Source organism: Pan troglodytes, chromosome 4 (genome assembly GCF_028858775.2).
Source record: "Pan troglodytes isolate AG18354 chromosome 4, NHGRI_mPanTro3-v2.0_pri, whole genome shotgun sequence".
Classification (NCBI taxonomy): Eukaryota; Metazoa; Chordata; class Mammalia; order Primates; family Hominidae; genus Pan; species Pan troglodytes.
In genome coordinates, this window is record NC_072402.2 from 165,834,308 (window position 1) to 165,859,125 (window position 24,818).

Genomic DNA, 24,818 nt, shown 5'->3' on the forward strand with positions numbered 1-24,818 from the left:
CTGAGGCTGGAGGGTCATTTGAGGCCAGGAGTTCAAGACTAACCTGGGCAACATAGCAAGACCCCATCTCTACTAAAAATTAAAAAGAAAAAATCGCTGGGCATGGTGGCGCACACTTGCAGTCCTAGCTACTCAGGAGGCTGAAGCAGGAGGATCACTCAAGCCCAGGAGTTCAAGGTGGCAATGAGCTATGATCATGCCACTGCACTCCAGCCTGAGTGATAGAGTGAGACCCTACCTCAAATTCCCACCACTGCCATATGCACATATTAGGTTTATCAGCATTCTCATAAGGGGTACTCAAGAGAAAAGAAGGAAGATGCTAGGTGAAGGCCTCTGGAACACCGGAGAGAGGAGTAGGGGAGATGCATGCTTTTGATCCACAAGATTTGGGCCAGGAAGGTTTCAAATCAATTACCTCCATCATTACAAAGCTTTTTATCCTCTGCCATGGCCCAATCCAGCCTGCACTTTATGTAGTTTAAAAATAGGTGTAGAAAAAAATGGAAACAGAGATGGTGGCAGAGGTAGAGATAGGACTCGAGATAGATATTCAAGGAAATTACTTTCTGGGGAAAAGTAAATTAATGGTCACTGGGGTATATTTAAATTAAGTAAGAAAACATATCCCAAGTGCACAACTCTGCAAATTTACTAGAAGTCATCGCATCGTACACTTAAAACAGGTGAATTTTATGGTGTGTAAATTATGCCCCAATAAAGCTGTGAAAAGAAAGAAAAATGAAAACATGTCTAGGAATTCTTGCCAGCACGTAGGTTTTGTGAGTGTGGCCACATCCTAGTAGTTCTCTGCTTCTCTCCTACCTGTTATAAAGAGTCACGGAGGCTCTGCTAGTGAGACCTTTCCCATGTCTCTTTAGTGTACCTCCTTTCTCCACTTTTCTCCCCCAGTCTCCCTTGGTCCAAACTCAGGTCAGGAGAGTGCTGGCTGCAATTGTTTTGGGTCCTGGAGTAATTAGAAAATTACACAGGCAGCCGATTTTGCACAGACACGTGAGCGCATGTATACACACACACGCACATCAATAAAGGAAAAGAAATCCACAAAATAAGAACTACTCCTACCCCACCACCCTTCCCCAAGCACATATATTTTTTCTTCTATCTTTCCCCGATTCATGGCACCCAGCATCTATCCCCTCCACAGCCTTCGAATCCTGCAGTATTTTTAAATTGTGCCATAAATAGGTTGAGTGATAAGCAGCCAACATCTTTAAGTGCCCCTTAAAACTAAATATTACCTGTACAAGCATATGAAAATAGCCCAGCAGAACCATCCAGTTTTCAGTCATGAGAAGCTCATGATAATCCTATGTAAATATATCTTTAAAACTCTGAAAGATGGCGGGCACTTTCCCTCCATCCTGGGTTGATAGGGAATTTTTTCTCTTCTACAGAAGAGCACTTCTTAAAAAAAGAGAGAAAGAAAAGCTTCTTTTCAGTAGGATCAATCCTGAGCTATTGGCTGGAAACCACAGCCTAGCTAGTCTGGTTGTCAGCTCAGCACTGGTTTAGTTGTCTGGGATGTGCATTGAACTCCCCGCTTTGGGAAGGTTGCCTCTGACCTAGGTCAGTTGTCACTGGGGATCCCCTGCATCTGTGACCCCACTGTGTCTTGCTACTGCATGCGTTGCCTGCTCCCCTGACTCTGTGGAAGGCAGGCGCGGGCCCCACTGTGAGGCTGGCCCAGCGGCTGCCCTGCGGCCTTGCTCCCCTCTGCATGGCTCCCCTGCTTCCCCAGCGCGGCCTCACGTCCCTCCTTCTCATCCTCTCCATTTCTCCAACCAGATGGCTGCCCTGACTTGTGCAACGGTAACGGGAGATGCACACTGGGTCAGAACAGCTGGCAGTGTGTCTGCCAGACCGGCTGGAGAGGGCCCGGATGCAACGTTGCCATGGAAACTTCCTGTGCTGATAACAAGGATAATGAGGGAGGTGAGCACGTGTCTTCTCATTCCCAGCCCCTAAGAGCAGAGCGTTGTCCATGCTTTTGTCATAAGTCATTTTTCTTCTGAAAGACCTCCCCTGCACTATTGTCAAATGTTGTTGTAACATTTTCTTTGAAGCAAATGCAGCAGAGAACAGGTGTCCTTATGCCAGGGGGGATCTCTGGGAGACACCGGCTGGAGGCACTGGGGGTTGATACTGGCTGAGAATTCCCAAGTGCCCATTGCCACATAAAGATGGCTGGGCCCTGGCGCTGCCTTCAGGGTCACCAGTCCTGCCAGACCTTTCAGGGCTGCGGATAACAGTCGGTGACAATGAGGATGACAATCTATGCCTAACGCACAAAGCTGTCATAAGCAATGCCTGCTGCCTTCATCCTTACAGCCCTTTGAGATGTCACTCTACAGATGAGGAAACCGAGGCCTGAAGAGTGATTAAGTAACTTTTTCGAGATAATCCAACCACCATTAGTAAAATTGAGACCCAAACCCAGCTGTGGCTCCAAAGCGTCTTTTCTAACCAGTAGTTGGCAAACTATGGTCCATGGACCAAACCTGGCCTGTAAGCTAAAAATAGTTTTAACATTTTTAATGGTTGGTGGAAAAAATCATTAAAAAGAACAATATTTGATGATGTGAAAATTATGTGAAATTCAAATTTTGATGTTTATAAATTTTTAAACAGCTTTTTTGAGGTATAATTGACATATAAAAAGTTGTGTATATGGCCAGGCACAGTGGCTCACACCTGTAATCCCAGCACTTTGGGAGGCCATCACCACCATCAAGGCCATAAACATGTCCATCGCTTCCCAAAGTTTCTTCCTATTGACTGAACCAAGGGTTGGGCTGCTTGTTTTCAAGGTCCAATAACAAGATGCAGACACACTGGGAAAGTAACCAGAAATAAACTCTCCCAGGTACAGGGAGAAGGCCAGAGATAATTCACCAGGCCATCTCAAAATTACAAAGTTTTCCAGTGTGTATATACCTTCTAAGCTATGTGTCTACGTGTAAGTGTGCATTCATCTGAAGACACAAATGATTGATTCCATCTAATCTATAACTAAGGTTTGGGTCCTGGACACCTTCCTCCAGAGCCTCAGTAAATTTGCTTAGCCTAGATGGGTCCTGGTGCCAGGGGTGATTACCCTTATCTTGTCTCCAGCTAAGGTGTGGAGGTCTGGGGAGTTCCTTTAGACTCCCAGTAAAACTTGTTTAATCCTAAATGGGTCCTGGTATGAGGAGCATGAGAATTTCTTCATTATCTTGTGAAGGTTCAAGGCCCAGGAAAGGCCTAGGCAAGACTCTTGGTGAGCTTTTGTTACATTCCAGCCTTTGTGTAAGTGCGCTGGCTCTTTCCGCCTTTAATATTTAACTACCCATTCATTCAGTGCCAAAACAGTTGTCATGGAGGCCTGCCTGTTCAGCTGGTGGTGAGACGTGGCCTGCCACACTGCTCTCTTTGTGATTATTGTTTTGGGGTGATTTTTTGGTTTTAAGAGTTTTTGTGGTAAGAACATTTTAACGTAAGATCTACCCTCTTAGCAAATTTTGAGTGTACACTACTTTGTTAGCCATAGATACTATGCTATGTGTAGATCTCCAGAATGTATTTATCTTGTATCGCTGACACTTAGTACCCCTTAACCCACACCTCTCCATTTATTGGAATATAGCCATGCCCATTTGTTTATGTTTGGCCTAGGGCTGCTTGCACTCTCCATGTCAGAGTGGAGTCAAAGCAAAAACCACTTGGCCATCAAAGCCTAAAACATTTACTCTCCGGCTCTTTACAGGAGAAGTTTTCTGTCTCCTGTTCTAAACCTCTGAGCTGAATTTCCCCATGTTCCTTCCTGATGGAGTGCTAAGCTTCTGGGGCTAAATGAGGTTGGGTTAGCATGTGGGCCACCTAATCTCCTAAGAATACTGTGGAATGTTCCGTAGACTTCAGTACAGGTATGTTATCCACCCCCACCAAAATTACTAACTGATCAGAATTCACTGGGGGCAGAGGTTGTTTCAGAGTGTAGGAAGATCCATGAGTCCAATCATTTGATTTAACAAAAATGTATTTAGTGCCACCTTGGACCAGTCATTGAATTCTAGGAATATCAATGACCAAGTCAAAGTCAGCCACTGCCTTCATGGCCCCAACAGGTCCTTTCAGTGGTGTCCAGAGCAGGGTGCAATCCATCGGGGTGGTGGATGAGAGTATTAGATATTCTATTTTTATTTTTTCTCATCCTCTTAATGGGTATTTTGCAGTTTCCATAATTTATGATTGCCATTGTGCCTGTATGTAATTTGTAAATAAACAGATGTACATACACGGATAGGAGTACACAATCAAAACAGTTTACAGACCTGATGTGGTTTACAGAGCTCCCATTCATTCATTTTCTCTTTCCTGAAACAGAGCCAAAGAGAAGGCACTTTAATTCATTTTTTAACAAGTTAAGGCATAACTACATAATGCATTTTTTTTCAAGTCAGAATCGCACGACTTTTGCTGTAAGGTTCACTGTTTTTCCTTCTGCCTCCCTGGCGATTTCACTGAGCACAGCGGTTGCTTACAGATCAGCTTCTACTTCCAGAAAGGAGCTGCTCTCCTGGCTCCCTTCCCTGTTCCTGGTGTCAGCAGCTGAAAGCATAACAAATGGCTGGAATGCCACACAGAGGGGAGAGAGGAAACTCTGGGGGACTGTCTCCCCAGCATACCCTGCCTTACCCACCTCCCTCCCCACCAGCCCTACCCCTGATCCCAGCTTCCACCCGGCCAAAACCAAAATCCTGAAGTGATGGAGCTAAAAGAGGCTCACAGGGTCCCCGGGCCTAAGGGTTGCCCACCAGGCACAATTCAGGATCCCCCCCGGCTGGCAGAGACAAAGCAGTCCAAAGGCAGGGCACAAAAGCAAATGAGGCAGTGATTATGCTAAAGACAATAATGGCCTTGTTACGGGAACTATTAAAGCAAACCTCCCAAGGAAGTAATTAACCACAAAGAAAAAAAAAAGGCTGCATGGTGTTTATAAAAAGAAACTCCCAGTTAATTCAGAGTTGCTTATGTCAGGTGAGAGGGGTAGACACCAATTCTCTCTCACCTGGCGTAAGCAATTCACAATTAACTGAGTTCTTTTTTTGGAGGTGATTCCTCGGTGTAGAGTATCCTTTTTATGGTTAGTGACTTCCCTAGGAGGTGTGCTAAGCACTTTGCTGTTTATTGATAAATATTAAGGTTGCTCCTCATCAACTCCAGATTCAATCCTGCAGCACACTAATTATATCACTCTTTTTGTTTGGTTGGGGTGGGGATGGGAGTTCTGCCCTAGTCTCTGTCCTGCTTCGTGAGTTATCAGGAAGGGCTATGTGAGTTTATAAACCTGGCAGTGGGTCAGAGAGGCACCCGGGCAGAACATGAATGCAGACCCGGGGAGCAGCTGCAATGAACACATTTCTTATAAATTTCATGAACGAGCAAAATAATAGAGCTATCTACCAAAGTGGACTGGAAAAGGCAAATCACTTTTCCATCTAGAAACACTCTACTTTAAAAAAAAGAATCTGTTTGAAGGGATATATATTTTTTTATTTTAAACTGAGATAGATATAGATACAAATAACAGATAGAGATATTTGAAACCTTTAACAGCCTTTTTTCAACCTGGGTTCCTCTATGAGAGAATTAAGCCCTAATACTTTATGGCCACTAGTAGTTCTGAAACTTCAGCATGCGGCAAAACCACCTTGATTCAACACAGAGTGCTAAGCCCTATTCCTAGAGCTCCTGATTCTCTAAGTCTGGGGAGGGCAGTGCAAGACTGAATTTCTAGTAAATATCCCAGCAGTGCTGACGCAGGGGACGCTGATGCAGGTCCTCTTTGAGAACCACTGTCCTAAGCCATCCATTCTATGTAATGAATTAACTTCTCTCCTATGCATCTAGAATGGTACTGGATAAAATAACTCCTTTGGAAGAACTGAGAAAACTTTCACTCAAATATGCTCTGTAGTCAGCGGTGTTGAGATGAAAATCCCTGTTGGAGAAGGCTGCCTTAGAATATCCCCACCAAAACAGTTTATGCCAACTCCCTGCCTTCTCACCCCCTTGGCTTTCAAAGTCTCCAGACACCCCCAGTCATGTGACCGCCACTCATGTAACCTCGGGAAGCAATGGCTGATTCTGAAGGGACAAGCCACACCTGCCCATGGCCACTAAGAAGAAGTGGAATGGTTCAGACAGACACGGCAGCTGGCAGACTGTCTTTTTAATAGTGAGAGATCTTCACTTGAACTGCTCACCCCAATTTGAAAAAGAAGAGACTCAAAGAAATATTTTTGCTTACAGAAGACAAATACCAGCTCATTAAAGTCTGAGAATACACACAACATGTGCACCAAGTGACAGGCGGATAATATTTAATTATCACCACCAAGACAGAGGTGTGAGATTTAGTTCATCACAGCCAGGGGTAGGAGAGAGGGTGTAGATTTCCTCTAAAAGTGGGAACTGCAAGGTGAGGAGGCGTTGTTAGACCGTCTGGCCTGGTGAGACAGTCCTTACTTCTTCCCCACTCCCCTTTATCACCCTGAACTTAGAGTCAGGAGCCCTAGCCCTTCCATCATTTCAAGCCGGCATAAGAGTGAGTCTGAAGCTCCTGTGGAATCCTATGAGATGCTTTCTCCCATCTGTGGGCAGCGGTGACAGTGGAGACCAAGGGAGGTGATGTCATAACCACATCACCTGGAGGTAGGGGTAGGAGGAAGCCTTTTTAGGCTGAGACTGTCCTGTCACCCCGCATCACTTTCTTCCTTACTAAACTAGGAGAGATGTCTTTTCCCCTCGTTCCGTTTCAACACAGCACTGAAAGATGTTTTGCACCTTCTCTTTCACGTCCCTGGTTTCTGAACAGGTGACACTGTATCATCATAATTGATTGAGGGCTTGGGCTTCAGAGTCAGCCTTTGTATCCCAGCTCTGCAAGTCACTTTGCTTCTCAAAGTCTCAGTTTTCTTATCTGTAAAATAGGCATGGCAATGCCAATGTCACTAGCTGGTGTGAAGTTTAAGTAAGAAAATGCATGGGATGTATTTTATAAGACACCTGGCTCATAGATGCCTTCACATGTTGGCTGCTGCTAGCATTAACATTATTAATATTAATGTTATTTTCTAGAAAGGAGACTGAATTCATATAGATGGAACCCAACCAATAATTTTTCCAGTGTACACAACCACAAAGATTCTAACTTTGTGCTTACTGAACTTTAGTGTTGCGTGACTGTGTGGAGGGCTTGTTTAAAAGTCAGATTTCTAAGCCCCCACCTTTGAGGTTCTGATTTATTAGTCAGACATAGAATGCAGGAGTCTGCACTTTTACCACACACCCCAGAGTGTCTGATACAAGTGTGTTTGCTCTGCAGATGACATTTTGAGATAAACTTTTTAAAATAATGGTGTTCCCTGGGTAGGCTCACCCAGCCTAATGTCATAGTGCTTATACCCCAAACCCTTTCCCCTAAAATCCCCAGAACACAGGAGTGCAGTGAGGAGAGGGGAATTTTATTTCAGGAAGAAATAAGTAGCTGAAAAGACATGAAGTCTGGGCATGGTGGCTCACGCCTGTAATCCTAACACTTTGGGAGACCAAGGTGGGTGGATCACTTGAGCTTAAGAGTTGAAGACCAGCCTCGGCAACATGGTGAAACCCCATCTCTACAAAAAATAGAGAAATTAGCCAGGCAGGCATCCTGGCATGCGCCTGTAGTTCCAGCTACTCAGGAGGCCGAGGTAGAAGGATCGCTTGCTCAGGAAGTTGAGGCTGCAGTAAGCCATGATTGTGCTATTACACTCCAGCCTGGGCGACAGAGTGAAACCCTGTCTCAAAAAAAAAAAAAAAGACATGACGATATCTTTATGTTTAGGTCCTTAGTGAATGACTTCAGTATGATTTAGAAGTTCTCCATTCTTGGGTGGAGAGTTGGCTGATGTTTGTTTCAAAGTTTAAAAACCTTTAACTCTCTGTCATTAGGGTATGGATTCGTCTATCCACTCATCCATCCATCCATCCATTCATTAGCTTATTCATTTATGGTTTAACAAACATTTGTTGAGGGTTTACTAAATGTTAGACCCTGAAAATAAGCCTTTAGAAATACTAAAGCAAACATGACATATGTCCACAAAGAGCTCACTATCCATCTACAAAGATGGATAAACACATTGTTATTATTATTATTACAGTCCAGCATGTGAGAGGTGACAGAGATGGACCATCTTATTAGACGGCAATAGTTCAGTGGGAGCATAGCAAAGGGACTGTCACGTGTAATGGGTGTCAGGAACATGACATGAGAGAAAGCGCAGCCCATTGTTAAGGACGGGCTCTTCAGCTCGTCTCCATGGAGTGTCCTCAAAGCCACAAATCCGTGTGATCAGTAACCCGTGGTAGAGCCTCTTCAGGCCACTAGCAGTTACTGCAGTTCCCTCTCTAAATGAAGCACTCCACGCTGGCTTCTCTGCAGAGCAGTATTTCCCACCCTACCTCCATGTGCAAGGCTCGGTTCCTTGCTTCACTCCAAAGGAGGCTGCCTTGGGTTAAGAGACGTGGATCCTGGCCTGAGCTCTGGGCATGCCATCCAAGGCACTCCAGCCAGGTCTCAATGAGGAGAAATAACACTGGAGTCTGTCCAAAGCACTTGGAACAGACCAAACTCACCCCTCGCCCACTGCCTCCTCCTGCTCCCTCCCCATCCCGTAGCCATCCAAATTGGTTTGACACGATTCAGGAATGCTCTTCTGGCATTTATCTCACTTGTTAATTAATAACTCACCTTGTCTGTGCATTTAGCAGAGCCAAGCTAGGGACTTCAGGGACTCCAAAAGGGTTCTGGTTCCCATGCCCAAATAGTCCTGTTTCTTCCTCCAATGAGACACAAAGCTTGGTGAACCCACTGTAAATGCCTTGATTAATGTATCCCAATCATGTTGATGGATTGGTTGGGTGGGGGACAGGTTAAAAATACAACATTGAGCTATTAATTGGGTTGGATGAGGATTCCCTTTGCAGTCCAAAGACCTTGTGGCAAATGTAGCTGGAGCCATAAACAGAGTCCCTGATTAGCTCCCAGAGAGAAAAGCAATGTATCTAATGCTTAGGAGGAAAACTTGGCCTTGAGGACACTGCCAGCTGGCCAGATGCTGGGTCTCTCTTCTTTAGGAGGGAAGCAGAATTAGCCTCAACTGAGATCTTCAGGGAACACATAGCAACAGGGATCTGAAATTATTCTGGCTCTTCCAGTTGAAATAAGATCTTTGACTTCCTGGGCATATTTGACTAGAGAATCTTCTGTTTAGAAAACTGTAAGGTAGGGGTTCAGTTTTCTCTTATGCTACTGAGGTTTAGAAAAAAGATAGAACCAGCTGCGCACGGTGGCTCACAACTGTAATCCCAGCACTTTGGGAGGCCAAGGAGGGCAGATCACTTGAGGTCAGGAGTTTGAGACCAGCCTGGCCAATATGGTGAAACTCTGTCTCTACTAAAAATACAAAAATTAGCCGGGCATAGTGGCTCACACCTGTAGTCCCAGCTACTCAGGAGGCTGAGGCATGAGAATCGCTTGAACCCAGGAGGCAGAGGCTGCAGTGAGGCAAGATCGCACCACTGCAGCACTCCAGCCTGGGTGACAGAGCAAGACTCCATCTCAAAAAGAGAGAGAGAGAGAAAGAAAGAAAGAAAGGAGGGAGGGAGGAAGGAAGAAAGGAAGGAAGGAAGGAATTCTCTTGCATATAAAAATAATAATCAGTAAGATTTTTGAGAGCTTACATGTGCCAAGCACTGTGCTGAGCTTGCTCTGCACCTGGGTTATGGGAACAGCCTCCCAAGTGGTCTCCCTGCTACTCCTCTTGCCGTCTGCTCTCTGTTCCTCCACACAGCAGCCGGAGGGAGTGTTTTAGTAGGTTGATGCAAAAGTTACTGTGGTTTTGGCCATTGAAAGCAATTAATTTTGCACCAACCTAATACATTGTAAATCTCATCATTCCATGTTCTCAAAGGGTTTCTCATGGAGTTAGAATCAAAATCGGCTGTTTTTTTCACCTTGGCTTAGAGGGCCCTCTGTATATCCCCTGCCTTGTCTCTGACCTGTCCTCCCCCATCCTCTCCGGAAGCTCTGCCCCATCCACTCTGGCCGGTGTTTAGACTGCACAAGTGCAAAGATTATTTCCACCAAAGGGTCTTTGCTAGTGCAAGGTGGAAATGCTCAGTCAAGGCACATTGTATCACTGGCTCATTGTAGTCATTCAGTTCTCAGCTCAAATGCCTCAGAAGGACTTATTATGAAGTCTTCCTCTCTCTCTCCCATCAACCATTAGTGTTTCCTTTATGGAAATATCACACTCCTAAATTTTCTCACACTGTTTTTCTTGTAGATTGTCTGTTTCTTCACACTAGACTATAAGTTCAATGAGTCTATTTCATCATATTATTTTCATTATACAGATAAGGATACAAAGGCTCAAGAAGTTAAGACTCAGAATAGCCCTTTCAGCTAACCACCATGATATATGGCTTTTCTCCTTTACAACCATTGGCTCATTTTTTCTAAAACACTCAAAAAATTTGGACAGTGTTTCTGAAGAAGATTCAAACAAGTACAGAATGTGTGTTGCTGCAAAGAAGCCTTAGAAAAAAACACCTCAAAGACAAAACTTTTCCATTGAAAACCTTTTCCTGGTACATGCAATTGACCATTTTTTTTAAAAAAAGGTGTTTAAAGTTTACAATTTACCCAACACAGCACTTTCAGTCTTTTTTAATCAAGTCTTTATTAGTTTAAATGGTTATTAAGTGTCTCTTAAGGGATTATGTTTTTTCCCCCTGATTAGATGACAAATCAAATATTCATTATGAAATTGTGATGAAAATGCATAATCTGAAAAAAAATTTTAATCATGTAAATCACTATAGACTTATTTTAGGGAATTAAAGGATGAAAACGCAGATTTCACTGGTGGCAAGGAGGTAATATTGATAGCGTTATGTTGGCTTCCTGTATTTGTGCTTTGGCCAGAGTCTTGCCCTAGATGGTGGCAGGCACACCCTTGCCATCCCCCGGCCTCTGTGACCAGCATTTGAATAAAGAGGCAAGGTCCTTGTGCCATCACTAGCTCTCTTGCTCCCACAGTCTTCCCCCAAGTCCAGACCGGTGGTTCCCTACCGGGGCAACTCGCTCGCCCAGGAACATCTGGCAGTGACTGGAAGCATTCACGAGTCATGGTGGTGGGGAGGTGGGGAGGTGCTACTGGCATCCAGTGGGTAGAGGCCAGGGTTGCTGCTAAATGCCCTACACACATAGGAAAGCCCCACATCAAAGAATGATCCGACCCAAAATGTCAATAACACCAAGGCTGAGAAATCCGATATAGACATTTAATGTCCCAGGAACACATCTGTCTGAGGGACCAGAGGGTCCCAAAACAGGCAGTGTCCATGGGCCTGATTTGAAAGGACGTGACGTCCAAAACCCTAAGGCATTGAGCCCTTACTAAGGGCCAGGCCCTTGCTAAAACTTCACCCACATTGCCTAAATAAATCATGACAATCCCCACAAGAGCCCTAGGAGTCTTTCATTATCCTTTATATAGAAGCAGAAACTAAGAGCCAGAGAGGACAAGTGGCTTGTCCAAGCTCCCACGGCGAAAACATAGCCAAGCCAGGATTCAGAACCTGGGTCAAGAACCCTCCTCTGGGCCCCTCACAGCACCTGAGTGTTTGTTGTGTTTGGGCTCAGAGCAAGGCAGAGCATAAGTGCTTGAACAACCTCCGCCCCTCAGAAACACGAATTTTGCAGCATGCTTAAAAATACCATCGGCGTTAGCTTTTCCCTCCAGTTTTGGATTTGGAATGCATTTTTGCCACAAAGCGCTTAGGCACTGAAATGCCAGGGGGTGAGCAGGGGAGAGTTGAGCAGTTGGACTTTAAATAGCAAGGTGTTAGCAAGCAGCGCAGCAAGAGCCGCTGCCCAAGGCCTGTGCTCTTTTCTTTGACTTTCTATCTTCTCAGCCAAGAGCTCTGGGGGATTGGAGAGGGGCCAGAACTCTGTGGCCAAATGCAAATCCAGAGAAAACTGCGAGGTGTTCCCCCAAACCTCTGTGCCTAATGCTTCTCTTCCTCCCCACTCACAACCAAGACCAAACCTTTCCAAGGTGATTCTCCTCCTCTGCCTGTCCTCAGGGTATGTCATCATGGAGCTCTCCCCACCCCCTTCAGTTTCCTGGAACTCCATGGCCACATGCACTGAGGCACACTACCTCTTTCATTTATGAGAATCACAGGATGATTTCATTTATGGGAGTCTGGAAATGTCAGATGCAAAAAGGCTAAAATATAGAGTCCCCGGCAGCTGCAAAACCCAAGGAGGGAAGTCACTTACTCAAGGCCAAGGAGCAGGCAGGGCAGACCTGAGACTGGAGTCCTGGTTTCCTGGCTCAAAATCCAGTGTGCTTTTCTCAATGCTACGTTGCCACCAAAAGGACTCAGTGACCCTCAGGAGAATGGGTGCCTGCCACTACTGGTTGGAGCCAAGATCTGTTTCAGACCTGGGACCTAGATTAGAATGAGTGGAGATGCCTAGGGTACCTCACAGTGAGTGTTGCCTTCACTTTTGCCCCCCTCAGCCCCTCATTCACCTCTTCCTAGTTGCAACCCTGCTCAGACCTCTTGTCACTGATGGCAATGACAGAAAACACCCTCCCCCACACCAGCCACACTCCTGGACAGACCACTCACCACCAAAATCATTTATTCATCCAACAAACATATACCAAGCCCCCACTCTGTGGCAGGGCATGCGAATGAATAAGACTCAAACTCTGCCCATAAAGATGCTCTGTCTGGTGGGAGGAAAAATACACACTAAAGCTGTCACTGCAGAGCCACATTTTAAGGGTCCATAATAGAAGTAAGGCCAAGAGACCATGGCCGCTCACAAGAGAGGCACTGAAGACTTCCAAAATAGGTACAGCTTGAATCTTAAAAGATATAAAGGAATTAGGCAAGGAAGGAGGGAAAAGCATTGTGAATGAAGGGAACGGCAAATGCACAGAGGCAAGGAACAGCAATGCCTGTGTGGGGACCTCTGAGAAGCCTGGTACCTTGCAGCCTAGTCCACATGGAGAATGGAGGAGGATGAGGCTAGAATGGGGTTTGCATGCAGTGCTGGGCAGAGCGCAACACAGCCATCATATTTGTTTGTGCCTCCCACCAACATAGCATCTCAGTCTTCAGAATTGCAACCATGCCTGCCCCTCAGACAGAAAGCTGATATATCTGCTTGAGTTATTATAAACACACACACCACAGCTGAGAAGCAGGCGTGGCCTTTTGTTGTGTTGCCTCCATTGCACATGGGCATTCTTTCTCCCAGGGAGAGGAGACAGCCTGGCAGGGTAGTCAAGAGGCTTTGGGATTTGAGCTTCAGGTCATGTCCCAGCTCCTCCACTTCCTCAAGATATGAGCTTAAATTTAAGCTTTGTCCTCTGTAAAGTGGAGCTAGGGCTAATTTCTACCTCATAGGATACTGTGAGGCTTAGATGAGTTAATGGATGCGAAACAGTCAGCACAACGGTTCGTATACATCTTATACGTCAGTGAACATCAGAATCACCTGGAAGGCTTCATGCACAGATGGCTGGGCCCCACCCTCAGAGTTTCAGATTCAGTAGGTCTGGCAGGAAGCCCAAGAATGTGCATTTCTTACAAGTGCCCAGATGATGCTGTCGCGTTGAGAACCACTGACTTAGCATAATACGTGCCTTTTGAAGGGAAGCTCAAGTGCTGGCAGAGGGATTCCTCCGAGCGTGTCAGCCCTGGGCCAGCTGATGAGGAGAGACAGGCCAAACAGCTCTGCATCCTGAGGTGGTGGCCCCTTGATTAGCATATGGACCTTGGGTACATTCCTGGGTTCACTGAGGTCCTTTCCACAGAAGCTTGTCATCCGGAGAGGAGTCAGGGCTCCAACTTCCCGGGATCCATCCTCCTCCTTCAAGAGTGTTGGAATAAAAGATAAATGTGGAAGGAGTTTGCTGGGAGAGAGCAGTGGTAGCTGGCCCTGGTTCCTTGCCTTTTATGACATTCTGCTGCTTCTCCCATGCCCCCTGCCCCACTTAGGACAGGTGGTGCTGTGCCATTTACTGATGGGGTCCACAGACTTTGGAATCAGACAGACCTAGCTGTACATTCTGACTCAGGCTCTTACTAGCTGTGCTTCCTTGAGCAAAGGACCTAACCTGTCTGAGACTCAGTTCTCTCATCTGTAAACTGGAAACAATGATATCAACTTCATTGGCCTGTTGTAAGGTTTGACTAGAAAGTTTATAGACAGCAACTTAATGCCCCTTTACTTAAATGGCTTCTCTAAGTGTTTGCATCTCCCTGTATGATGTGAGTTCAGAGATTCTAAAGACATACACTGCCTCCCAATCAAAAACTCATCATTTCAAATATTACATACATTTCAAAATCAGGAACCCATCTTTTGGTCCCTGTTATAATACATTTCCCTCAATTTCATCCCCACTGGCTCTGGAATGAGTGCTGTCTTCCCTCAGAGGTCATGAACCACTGACCCCCAAGCTGGGTGGGTCACTGCCATGTTCCCTTTAGCCACATAGGCTTACAAAAATCTTGCATTCATTGCTGACATTTAGAGGATTTCATTTAACTAACAAAGAAGCTGAGGGCCTAGAGGTTAACTTGACCAGAGTCAAACAGTGGAAGGGCTGGGAATGGATCTCAGTTCTTTTGATTCTAAATGTCTTGTTCATTCTTCTCTCAGACCCTTTTTCTGAAAGTAATTTTATGCCAGGTGTGCCAGAGTCCAAAGCCGCTAGGTATCTGGGGTCATGCTGGAAAAGAGGAATCCATGGAGAAGACAGATGCAGAAAAGAGAAACAGCAGTCCCCGGAGCAAGCTTCTCCTGCTCTTACTTCTGCCATGCTCACTCAGAAAGCTTGTGGCTCAGGGAGTGTAGAACCAGGGAGAAAACCCCAGCCTACCTGGGGTCCATCACTCAAAGTCTTAGCCCTTTGACGAGCAACACTAATATCATCACTACCCAACTAGCACACCGTCTGCCAGGGAGGCCATTGCATAGGCCTTTGACATGCCCTCTTTGTCTATGCATCTTGCCACACAGATTTTGGGATGCCCCCTTACCTGGCCTCTCCATTCCCTACTCTTAATCCTTAAGGCCATGATTTCTTAATAGCTTTCCACCTCCACTCAGATCATGCCAACAACTTCTCTGGGCTGGACTATGGGTCCTCCAGCTTCTAATCTGTTCCCCACAGAGCAGCTAGAAGAATCCTTTTATAAGTCAGATCCTATCACACCCCTGCTCAAGCCTTGCCAGGGCCTCTCATCTCCCGTAGCATGGCACCCAGGTTGCCACAGTGGCTTCCATTGCTCTGCATTTGTGAGTCCCTGCTTCCATGCTGATCTCATTTCCTCTCTCTCTTCCTCGTCCTCTCTCTGCCATACCTGCCATCTTGCCATTCCTACAACTCACAAATACACTTTCACCCTAGGCTTCTGCACTTGCTGTTGCCTCTGCTCAGAGTGTTCTTCTTCCAGATGTTTCCATGACTCATTTCCTCATTTCGTTTAGGTTTCTACACGAACATCACTTCTTTAGAGAAGCCCTCCCTGCCCTCCCTGTCTAAAGCAGAAAATCCCCTCCTTCATCACTGTCCAGCCCTTTACCTTGCTTTACTTAGTGTCTTCAGAACACTGTCACTGTAAGTCCATCATGCATTCATTTGTTTATTGTCTATTTTCCCCCTCTAGAATCTAGGGCCATAATCACAGGGTCCTTGTCTGCCTTGGTCAACTCATTGTTACACGAATTGAATGAGTAAAAGCTTTCACGAGAAGTGTTTGGGATCGGAAGCAATTGTCTTTTATTCAATAGATGATTGGGAGATAAATACATTTCATTTTAGGATTTCAAAAAACATGCATACAGTGACACCCAAGTCACTATATACCACTGATATCGTTTTATCAGTGCAAAGAAAATCCAAATATAAAATACATCTTTGCTTTTCAGTAAGGCATGAAGACATGGTTGTACTGCTCTTCATCTGTATTATTGACTTGGCCTCATCCTGTCCATTGACTTCGTATGGGTTGGTGCCGTAGGTATGCAAGCCTCATAATCCTCCTTTAAAACAAGAGGAAAGGCAGAGGCAGCTGCAGATTGTTCTTGGGTGAACTCCGACCTCCCAAACTACAGCTTGCTGGAGAAGCATAGAGTAGGGGAGAAGAACAGCAAGTCTAAGCCTGGGCCAGCTGCGTGTGAATCCCAGCTTCCCCACCCACCAGCAGCTGCCCAACCTTAGTCAAGTAACTGACCCTCTCTAGGACTGGGTTTCTCCATCTGAAAAGTGGAAGTAAACAAATGGTTACTATACAACAAGTCCTTCTGCATATAGTTTATTTGATTTTTTTGCAACAGCCCTATTAAGCTGGTGTGATTATTTTTATTTTACAGATGAAGGAACCAAGACTCAGAGAGGTAAAGTAACTAGCCCAAGGCCACACAGCCAATATTTTGCTGACCTGGGGTTGAACACAGATCAGCTGCCTCTAGATCCCGTGATCATAATTGGCAGTATGATACTAATTCCTAGTACCTACACCATAGAGTAGATGCGAAGATTAAATGACAGCCAGGCACAGTGGCTCACGCCTGTAATCCCAGCACTTTGGGAGGCTGAGGTAGGAGGATTGCTTGAGCCCAGGAACTTGAGACCAGTCTGGTCAATATAGCAAGACCTTGTCTCTACAAAAAATTTTAAAATTAGCTGGGCACAGTGGTGGGTGCCTATAGTCCCAGCTACTCAGCAGGCTGAAGCAGGAGGATCTCTTGAACCTAGGAATTTGAGGCTGCAGTGAGCCAAGATTGCGCCACTGCACTGCAGCCTGGGTAACAGCACAAGACCTCATCTCTAAAAATAAATAAGTATAAAACAAAATAAACGAGAAAATCTCCAGAGAGTGCTAAGCACAGTGCCTGGAACATGGCAACAGCCACGTTTAGGAATGACACCGTTTAGAAATTAGTACTTCCAACTCCTCTAATTCCACAGGAAGCTCGTAGAATAGCCAAGTCCAGGCCCTTCTCCCAGCTGGCAGTCTGGGGCATTTCTTTATGCAGCAGAAGGAGAAGCATCATGCCCCCCTACTAATCCTCTCCACTCTGGGGCCAAGCCTCCCATCTTCCCCCTAGGGACAAGGTCTCCCCTCAGGCGGAAAGTAACTGTTCCAGCTTGTTGCTCTGAGGTGTCAGTGGTGACAGCCCCTTTTCTTTCTGAGGGACCCAGCAGGTCACTGTCTGGCACCAGGCTGCCACCCCCTGCCAGGCCTGGGCTGCGCTGGCCGTCGGCTCAGTTCTGTGTGACCTGTCAGTGGGCTCTTTGAAATGGAGGTTGATGAGGAACAGAGCAGGGTAGACCAGGCAGCGAGAGGCCAGGAACAGCAGGCAGAGGGCAAGCATTTGGGGAAATCAGAGGCCAAGAGCAGAGGCCCCTGCTCTCTGTTGCCAGTGGTTTTTGTAACAGCGAAGTGGGGAGACAGCCGCAGCCAGGATAGAAATCCCCCAGGTGTAAAAAACATGGCTCTAGGCTAACAAGGGTGAGACTGTGCCAGAGAGGCCTGTCAGAGGCTGTCCAAGGTGGGAAATTTCTGATCAAATGAGATCATTCCCAGAGGCCCTTTCTGGGTTGAGAGTCAGCAGGCGCAGGGCAGGGAGAGGAAAAGAAGGAAGGGGAAAGAGACAGAAAAAAGAACTAAGAAATGAACATGTCTTCTGAAGCTTCAGTATTTCCCTTCCAAAGTCCTGCGACATTCAGAGGGTACCTATATATGGCTGTGACTGCTTCCAGCCCCCTGTGAAGAACCGAGAACAGAAGTCAAGAGGCTTTGGAGGAGGCCGGGCATGGTGGCTCATGCCTGTAATCCCAGCACTTTAATTCCAGCACTGTAATTCCAGAAGTCAAGAGGCTTTGGGAGGCCGAGGTGGATAGATCACTTGAGATCAGGAGTTCGAGACCAGGCTAGCCAACATGGTGAAACCCCATCTCTACTAAAAATACAAAAGTTAGCCAGGCATGGTGAAGGGCTCCTGTAATCCCAGCTACTTGGGAGGCTGAGCCAGGAGAATCACTTGAACCCAGGAGGCAGAGGTTGCAGTGAGCCGAGATCGAGCCACTGCACCCCAGCCTGAGCAACAGAGTGAGACTCTGCCTGAAAAAAAAAAAAAAAAAAAGAGGCTTTGAGGTAGACAACCAACATGTGAATCATGAATCACTTCTCCATCATTTACTAGCACTGTGACCTTGGGCAAGACCCTTAAGCTCTATGAGCCTCAGTTTCTTTATCTGCAAAATGAGGATCATAGAACCCACCACAAAGGGTTCTTGAGAGCATGACTGGATGCTGGCTGGATCGAAGCACAGCACAGGCTGAGCAAGCACAGAGGGACTTAAGTGGCTGGCAGAGGGCCAGGCACTTAATTGTAAACTTAAGTCAAAAGTGTGAACTGGGTGAAGCTAGGAGCTGGGGCAGAGGGCTGACCAAAACATTCTGCAGCCCAGTTTCCCAAAACATAAATCACCCTGTACTGGGTATGTAAATGGTTACTCTCACTAACTGTCTTAGATAAAAGAGCTCATATATACATGCTCGTACAAACATGTCATGGCAGGGGGTACAACAGGCTCCTGTGTGTTGGACACTCAGCATAACAGTCACACAACCTTACATGGCAGCTTTGTGTAGGATTTCGTTCCAGAGTGCAGCAAACAGGGTCCAAAACCCAGTCCTACCACTTAAAAACAGGGTGGCCATAGGTGAGTTATTTAATCTCGAAGTCTCCCATTCCTCATCTGTAAATAATGATGTTAATAGCACCCAGGATTCTGGTGGTGTCTTAATAAAGGCGTGCGTTTAAGGTACCTAACCCAGTGCCAGGCACCCGGGAAGCTCCTCCTGAGCACCAACCATTGGTTCTCATTAGACATGGTTGCCATTAATGTTCCATTGTCCTGCTGACCCCAGGATATTGTCACCTAGCACAGGGTCCCCACTCTAAAATGCACTGGCCTTGGGAGACACTGGGAGCTGGAGGACAGGGGCTCTGAACTGATATGCTAGTAGTACCGACATGGTTTGTGTTGGGCCTGATCACCCAAAGCCCTGCACTTTATAGGAAGTCAATCAAGGATGAGACTGCCACTTGTGACTATTGAGTAGATGGAGGTATGGCTGGTCCTTGCAAGAACAAAGCCCCCCAAACCTAGAGCCCTATGTTCTCATGAACTGTTTCCCAATGTCTATGGCACTAGATGCAATTGCAGGGAGAGGCTCGGAGCCAGAAGGGTCCATGGTCAGGAAATGCTGCATACTCCATGACAATATTAAAGACTCATAATGTGTATCCATATATCAAAGCCTCCAGGAAGTCCTGCTGTAAAGTTTAACTTCGTTTAACTGACTCCCAAATTACATTTGATGGCAGATCCTCACCTCCCACCTCCACTTTTGTGTTTCAGGGAATGCGTATTAACATCCTGCAGGAGACAGAGTTTGGAAAAACTGTTGTAGCCCCTCAGCTGTACTGCTGTGGATATTTGAAGGCTTTTTCTCAGTCACTCAGAACAGAGGTCTCAAGCTTTAGTGAGCAAAATAATCATTCTTGAGAATCTTCTTTAAAATGCAGATTCCCAGCCAGGCACGGTGGTGCACACCTGTCATCCCAGCACTTTGGGAGGCCAAGGCGGGTGAATCACCTGAGGTCAGGAGTTCGAGACCAGCCTGGCCAACATGGTGAAACCCTGTCTCTACTAAAAATAAAAATAAAAAAAATTAGCCGGGCATTGTGGCGGGCGCCTGTAATGCCAGCTACTCAGGAGACTAAGCCAGGAGAATCACTTGAACCCGGGAGGCAGAGGTTGCAGTGAGCTGAGATGGCACCACTGCACTCCATCCTAGGCAACAAAAGTGAGACTCCATCTTAAAATTAAAAAAAAAAAAATGCAGGTTCCCAATATTTAGTCTCAGGAATTCAGTATGTCTGGGTTGATGGCATCTTAACACCATACCAGAGCAGGTAGTCAGGGAGCACACCTTCAGCAACGCTGGTTTAAAGCTTAGCCACTGGAAATACGGTGCTCAGAGCAACAACATAGACATCACCTGAGAGCTCATAAATAATGCAGGCTCTCAAACCCCACCTTAGGACATGGGATGAGAATCTACATTTTAACAAGATCCCTGAGTGATTGTGATGCTCATTAGAATTTGAGAAGCATTGGTTTAAAAGGTTTTTGTTGATGGCATTTGTTTTTGGTTTTTGTCCATTAGTTGCTGGTGAAGAACCATTTTTTAAAAATAACTGGACAAACACTATAATCCCCTTGTCAAACATTTCCCCCAGTGGCTTCAAGGTACAGCCTATTAAAGAGAGACCTTACCTGAATCAGATTTCTGCCTTTGGTAGCAGAGCCTTGATTTTCTTAATCAGCCCTTGCTTTTTTTCCCACATCCATCCTAAAGAGTAGAAAAGCCAGCAAGCAGCTTTCACTGGGGCCTCCTCTCTGCCAGATCTCTGGTCAGACATGATTCATCTTCCATGACTAAGTCATAAGAAAGGCCAGAAGGTGCTTTGGTACAACGATCTCTGGACTTGGAAGTCAGAGTCTGACCAAAAGGGTTGGCAAGAAGTAGGAGGAAAACTTCCAACAGGTCTTCCAAAAGGAGTGCAAATACAGTTTTACTTCTTCTTCTTCTTTTTTTTTTTTTTTTTTTTTGAGACAGAGTCTCGCTTTGTCACCCAGGCTGAAGTGGAGTGACGCAATCTCAGCTCACTGCAACCTCCACCTCCCGAGTTCAAGCAATTCTTCTGCCTCAGCCTCCCAAATAGCTGGGACTACAGGTGTGCACCACCACACCCAGCTAATTTTTGTATTTTTAGTAGAGACGGGGTTTCATCATGTTGGTCAGGCTGGTCTCGAACTCCTGACCTCAGGTGATCCACCTGCCTCAGCCACCCGAAGTGCTGGGATTACCAGCATGAGCCACCGCACCCAGCCCAGTTTTACTTCTTGCAATATTTGAGAATGGCCATTGCTCTGTGCAGGGAAGGAGGATGCCTGAGGAGCGACGGTTCATCAGGCAGCCAGGGTATTAATGGCAGGTGAAACCTTCCAAACGAGCATCCTGTCAGCCAATCTATTGCTTTAAAAGGTTCGCAATGCAGGAGACCTTACAGAGGCAATGAAGAACTAATCTCATATTGCCAGGTTAAATCAAGTCAGCCTTGCCTATTCCTTTCACTTCTTAGTTACATCAAGCCCAAATACTTTCAATTATCCTCACTTCCAACTTGTCAGCAGGCGTAGGGTAAAATGCAAATGGAACAGTACCTTTCTCTCGTGGAGAGCAGGAAATATCATTAAGAATAACCTTCATGTATTGAGCTTTTCCTCCATCTTAAGTGCTATACATTCATCATCTCATTTCACACGCACCTTCTTAGAGCACCTCTGTGCATTTCAGTGTAGTCAGCATTATTAAGTCCATTCTATAGATTGGAAAACTGAGCCACAGGAATTCAGTCACGTGCCCAAGATGACACAGCTGATGAATAATAGACCAGGTTTTAAAGCCAGACCATTCTAATTCTAAAGCCCGTGTTTGTTTGCTGTTTTTCAAACTGAGCCAAAAGTCCAGTACCACCCTGGGCAAATGCGGCAGGGCAGGGACCAAGCATTGCATCTCAGCGGGCCCTGAGCTTTGGGATGACTCCCTTGAAATTTTCTAAGTTGCTCCCCAAGTGTCAGGGACTGGCCAGAGTCAGCGATGCTAACTGGGAGGAGCACCCTAGTCCAGACTAGGACCCACGTGAGCCCTGATCCCTGTTCCTCCCCTTCAGGGTGCTCTTTTTTTTTTTTCTTTTTTTTCTTTTGAGACAGAGTCTCACCCTGTCGCCCAGCCTGGAGTGCAGTGATGCAATTGGGCCTCATTGCAACCTCCGCCTCCCGCGTTCAAGCGATTCTTCTGCCTCAGCCTCCCAAGTAGCCAGAACCACAAGTGTGTGCCACCACGCCTGGCTAATTTTTGTAGTTTTTAATAGAGATGGGGTTTCACCATGTTGGCCAGGCTGGTCTTGAACTCCTGACCTCATGATCCACCCGCCTCAGCCTCTCAAAGTGCTGGGATTACAGGCGTGAGCCACCGCCCCCGGCCCAGGGTACTCTTTGACCCTCTACCACCCCTCACCCCCACTCCTGTGCATGTAGGGTCAATAAGATGCCCCAAATTGTTTTGGCATTTGCATCTATGGGATATCCTAAGGCCTAATGGCCAGCCCCAGTTCCAGCAGGCAGCCTAGCAAGCACTGGCCAAAGGACTCTCTCTTTTGCAAACCAAGCTTCCAGAATGGTGTTGACCTGCTGATTTGGGGTGACTCAAATTGTTTATATAGCCAGGGGCCCAGCACAAAAAAAAATGCCCTTTGACTGGGGTGCTGCATACCTTAGGCATGCCCTGCAGGAGTTTACCTCAAAACAAACTAACTCCCAAGGCAAAACCAATCCTATGGTTCCCCCTTTTTACTCAGGAAACTCTTTCCATCTGTAACTCAAATTCAGCAGGAGCCTTTGGCCTTTGCTGACCAGCATTAAGTGCCCTCCAGGACCCCTGCACCTTCTTCATTTCCATCACGAACAACCAGATTTCATCTTTCTTGCTCCAGCTTATTGCTTCTTCCCTCCTTTTTATTGCTGCATTAATTTTTCACCTCTTCATCATTATTAGCTGATCTCAAAAACGACCCTGAGTCACGGGGTTCACCACCTGACTACCCAGACTTTCCTTGGGGAAGTGACAGCTTGGCAAGCACCTAGCTCTGTATAGGTAAAAAAAACCTATATGATGCCAAGAAGACTCAAAAAGAAAAAGAAAAAAAAAAACATAGAAATGACTCAGAAGCACTTAGTAGGTGACAAGGTGCTCACAACTGTTGTAAGGACCTTTCGTGGATTACCTCTGTTGATCCTCCCAGCACTCCTGTGGGTATAATCATCACTGCCCTCACTTTGTCAATTCACCTGGAGAACCAGGTGACTAAGATGAAGATCAAGAGCATGCCCAGTGCCCAGAAAGTTTCCCTGTGCCCTCCCAACTAATACCTCCTCATCAAGGTAACTACAACTTCTAACTTTCTATCATCACTGATTAACTTTGCCTGTTCTTGAACATCCTATCGATGGGTCAGAGAGTACTCTTCAAAGCTCATGTTTTTAACCAATCCACTCTATGGCTTCCTGGCTCAATGAGCAGGAAAGGTAGATTTGGTGCTTGGTGGTTCCTCTGTGAAACCATGACTGCAAAGAGTGCAGCTTATTTTTAAGTCTGAGCTTCTGACCAGTCCCCAACCAGCAGCTGCGTGCAGACACTAGAAGAGCCATCCACAGCACCTGCAGTGATTTGTTAGAGGCCATCTCTACCACTCTGTCACAAAATGAAACTTAGAAAAGTAAATGTAGGTGTTCTTCTGGAGCCTTTAGTACCTAGGAAAGCCATGGAGTTCATGCAGGTTGGAGAGAGACTCACTTGCAAACCAAGCTACAGGGAGAAAAGTTGAACAAAATGCTTCCATTCAAATTCTCTATAAGCTGCCCAGAAGATCAAAGAAGAAAATAAGTGAAATCAACATCTTCTCATTCCCTGAGCCACTTCCTATGAGAATGATGATGCAAGAACTCACACAGCCTCCTCCAGGCAGAAAGGTGTGCATGGTTCAGCCAACTCCAAAGGATCCAGATGCTTATTGTGGCTGCTTTACAGCCTCTCCATCGACACAGGGCCTCCTTCCTCCTGAGTGTAGCTTTACTAGTAAGCGTTTAATGGAGGCTTTGAGCTTAAATCTCTTTACTAGTTAGGAGCTCCTTTTAAAATCTAGCAGAGTACACTAGACAGGGGATTGAAACGGCTGACAAAAACCTATAGCCAGCACAAAAGTAAGTGCCACCTTGTGCCAATGGTAAACGGCTGAAAGGGGATTGTATCTCACAGGTAAATAGTGTGGTCCTCTGCAGCCTACAATGCCAGGAATAAATTCCCAGGCATCTGGTTTCTCCTGCTGATTCCTCTTCAGATGCTCATTTCAACCAGCCACATTCTTTCCCAGCTGTAGGAGTAGACAGGCCTTCAGAAGTGATTAAATCTCACAGCTGCCCACACTTACCCCTGTTGATGGGTGTCCACTGCCTTGTCTTCAGACTTCCTTGGGGAAGGAAGCGTCACCCCTCCTAATAATGAAGACAAAGGGTGATAATCTCATCGGTTGCCTTTCTCTACTTTTTATTCATAGCTGCTTCTTAGCCACTTGGATATTCACCTTCTCCAAGCCTCAGTTGCATCCTCTATAGGTGGGTATAGAGTGGGTGGCATGGTGATAATGGTGCTAAGACAATGTACTGAGCATTCATTATACGACACTTCTCTGAGTACTGTACAGACAATAACTGCTTTAACCCTCCCAGCAGCACTATCTACCATCATGATCATCATCATCATCATCATCTCCATTTTATACATGAGGGAAACTGAAGCACAGAGCAGTTAATTGCCCATGGTCAACAGCTAGGTAATAGCCAATCTGAGATTCAAACCCAGATACCCTGTTCTATAATCTGACATTTAAGAGTTACATTATTCTGCTTTGCAGGATTTCCATGAATCTTTAAATTTAAAAAAAAATGTAAATTCTGCTCAATCTATAGCAT

At 46.0% G+C, this 24,818-nt stretch overlaps 1 protein-coding gene across 20 annotated transcripts in view; it reads left to right on the forward strand.

Moving 5' to 3' along the window:
• TENM2 (teneurin transmembrane protein 2) overlaps positions 1 to 24,818 on the forward strand; it is a 3,953,434-nt gene that overhangs the window by 3,851,318 nt on the left and 77,298 nt on the right. For all 20 annotated transcript variants that reach the window (XM_054685270.2, XM_054685273.2, XM_054685274.2 and 17 more), the window contains one exon: positions 1,810 to 1,956. In XM_054685270.2, coding sequence (XP_054541245.1) covers positions 1,810 to 1,956 — 147 coding nt within the window. The remainder of the gene's footprint in view (positions 1 to 1,809; positions 1,957 to 24,818) is intronic.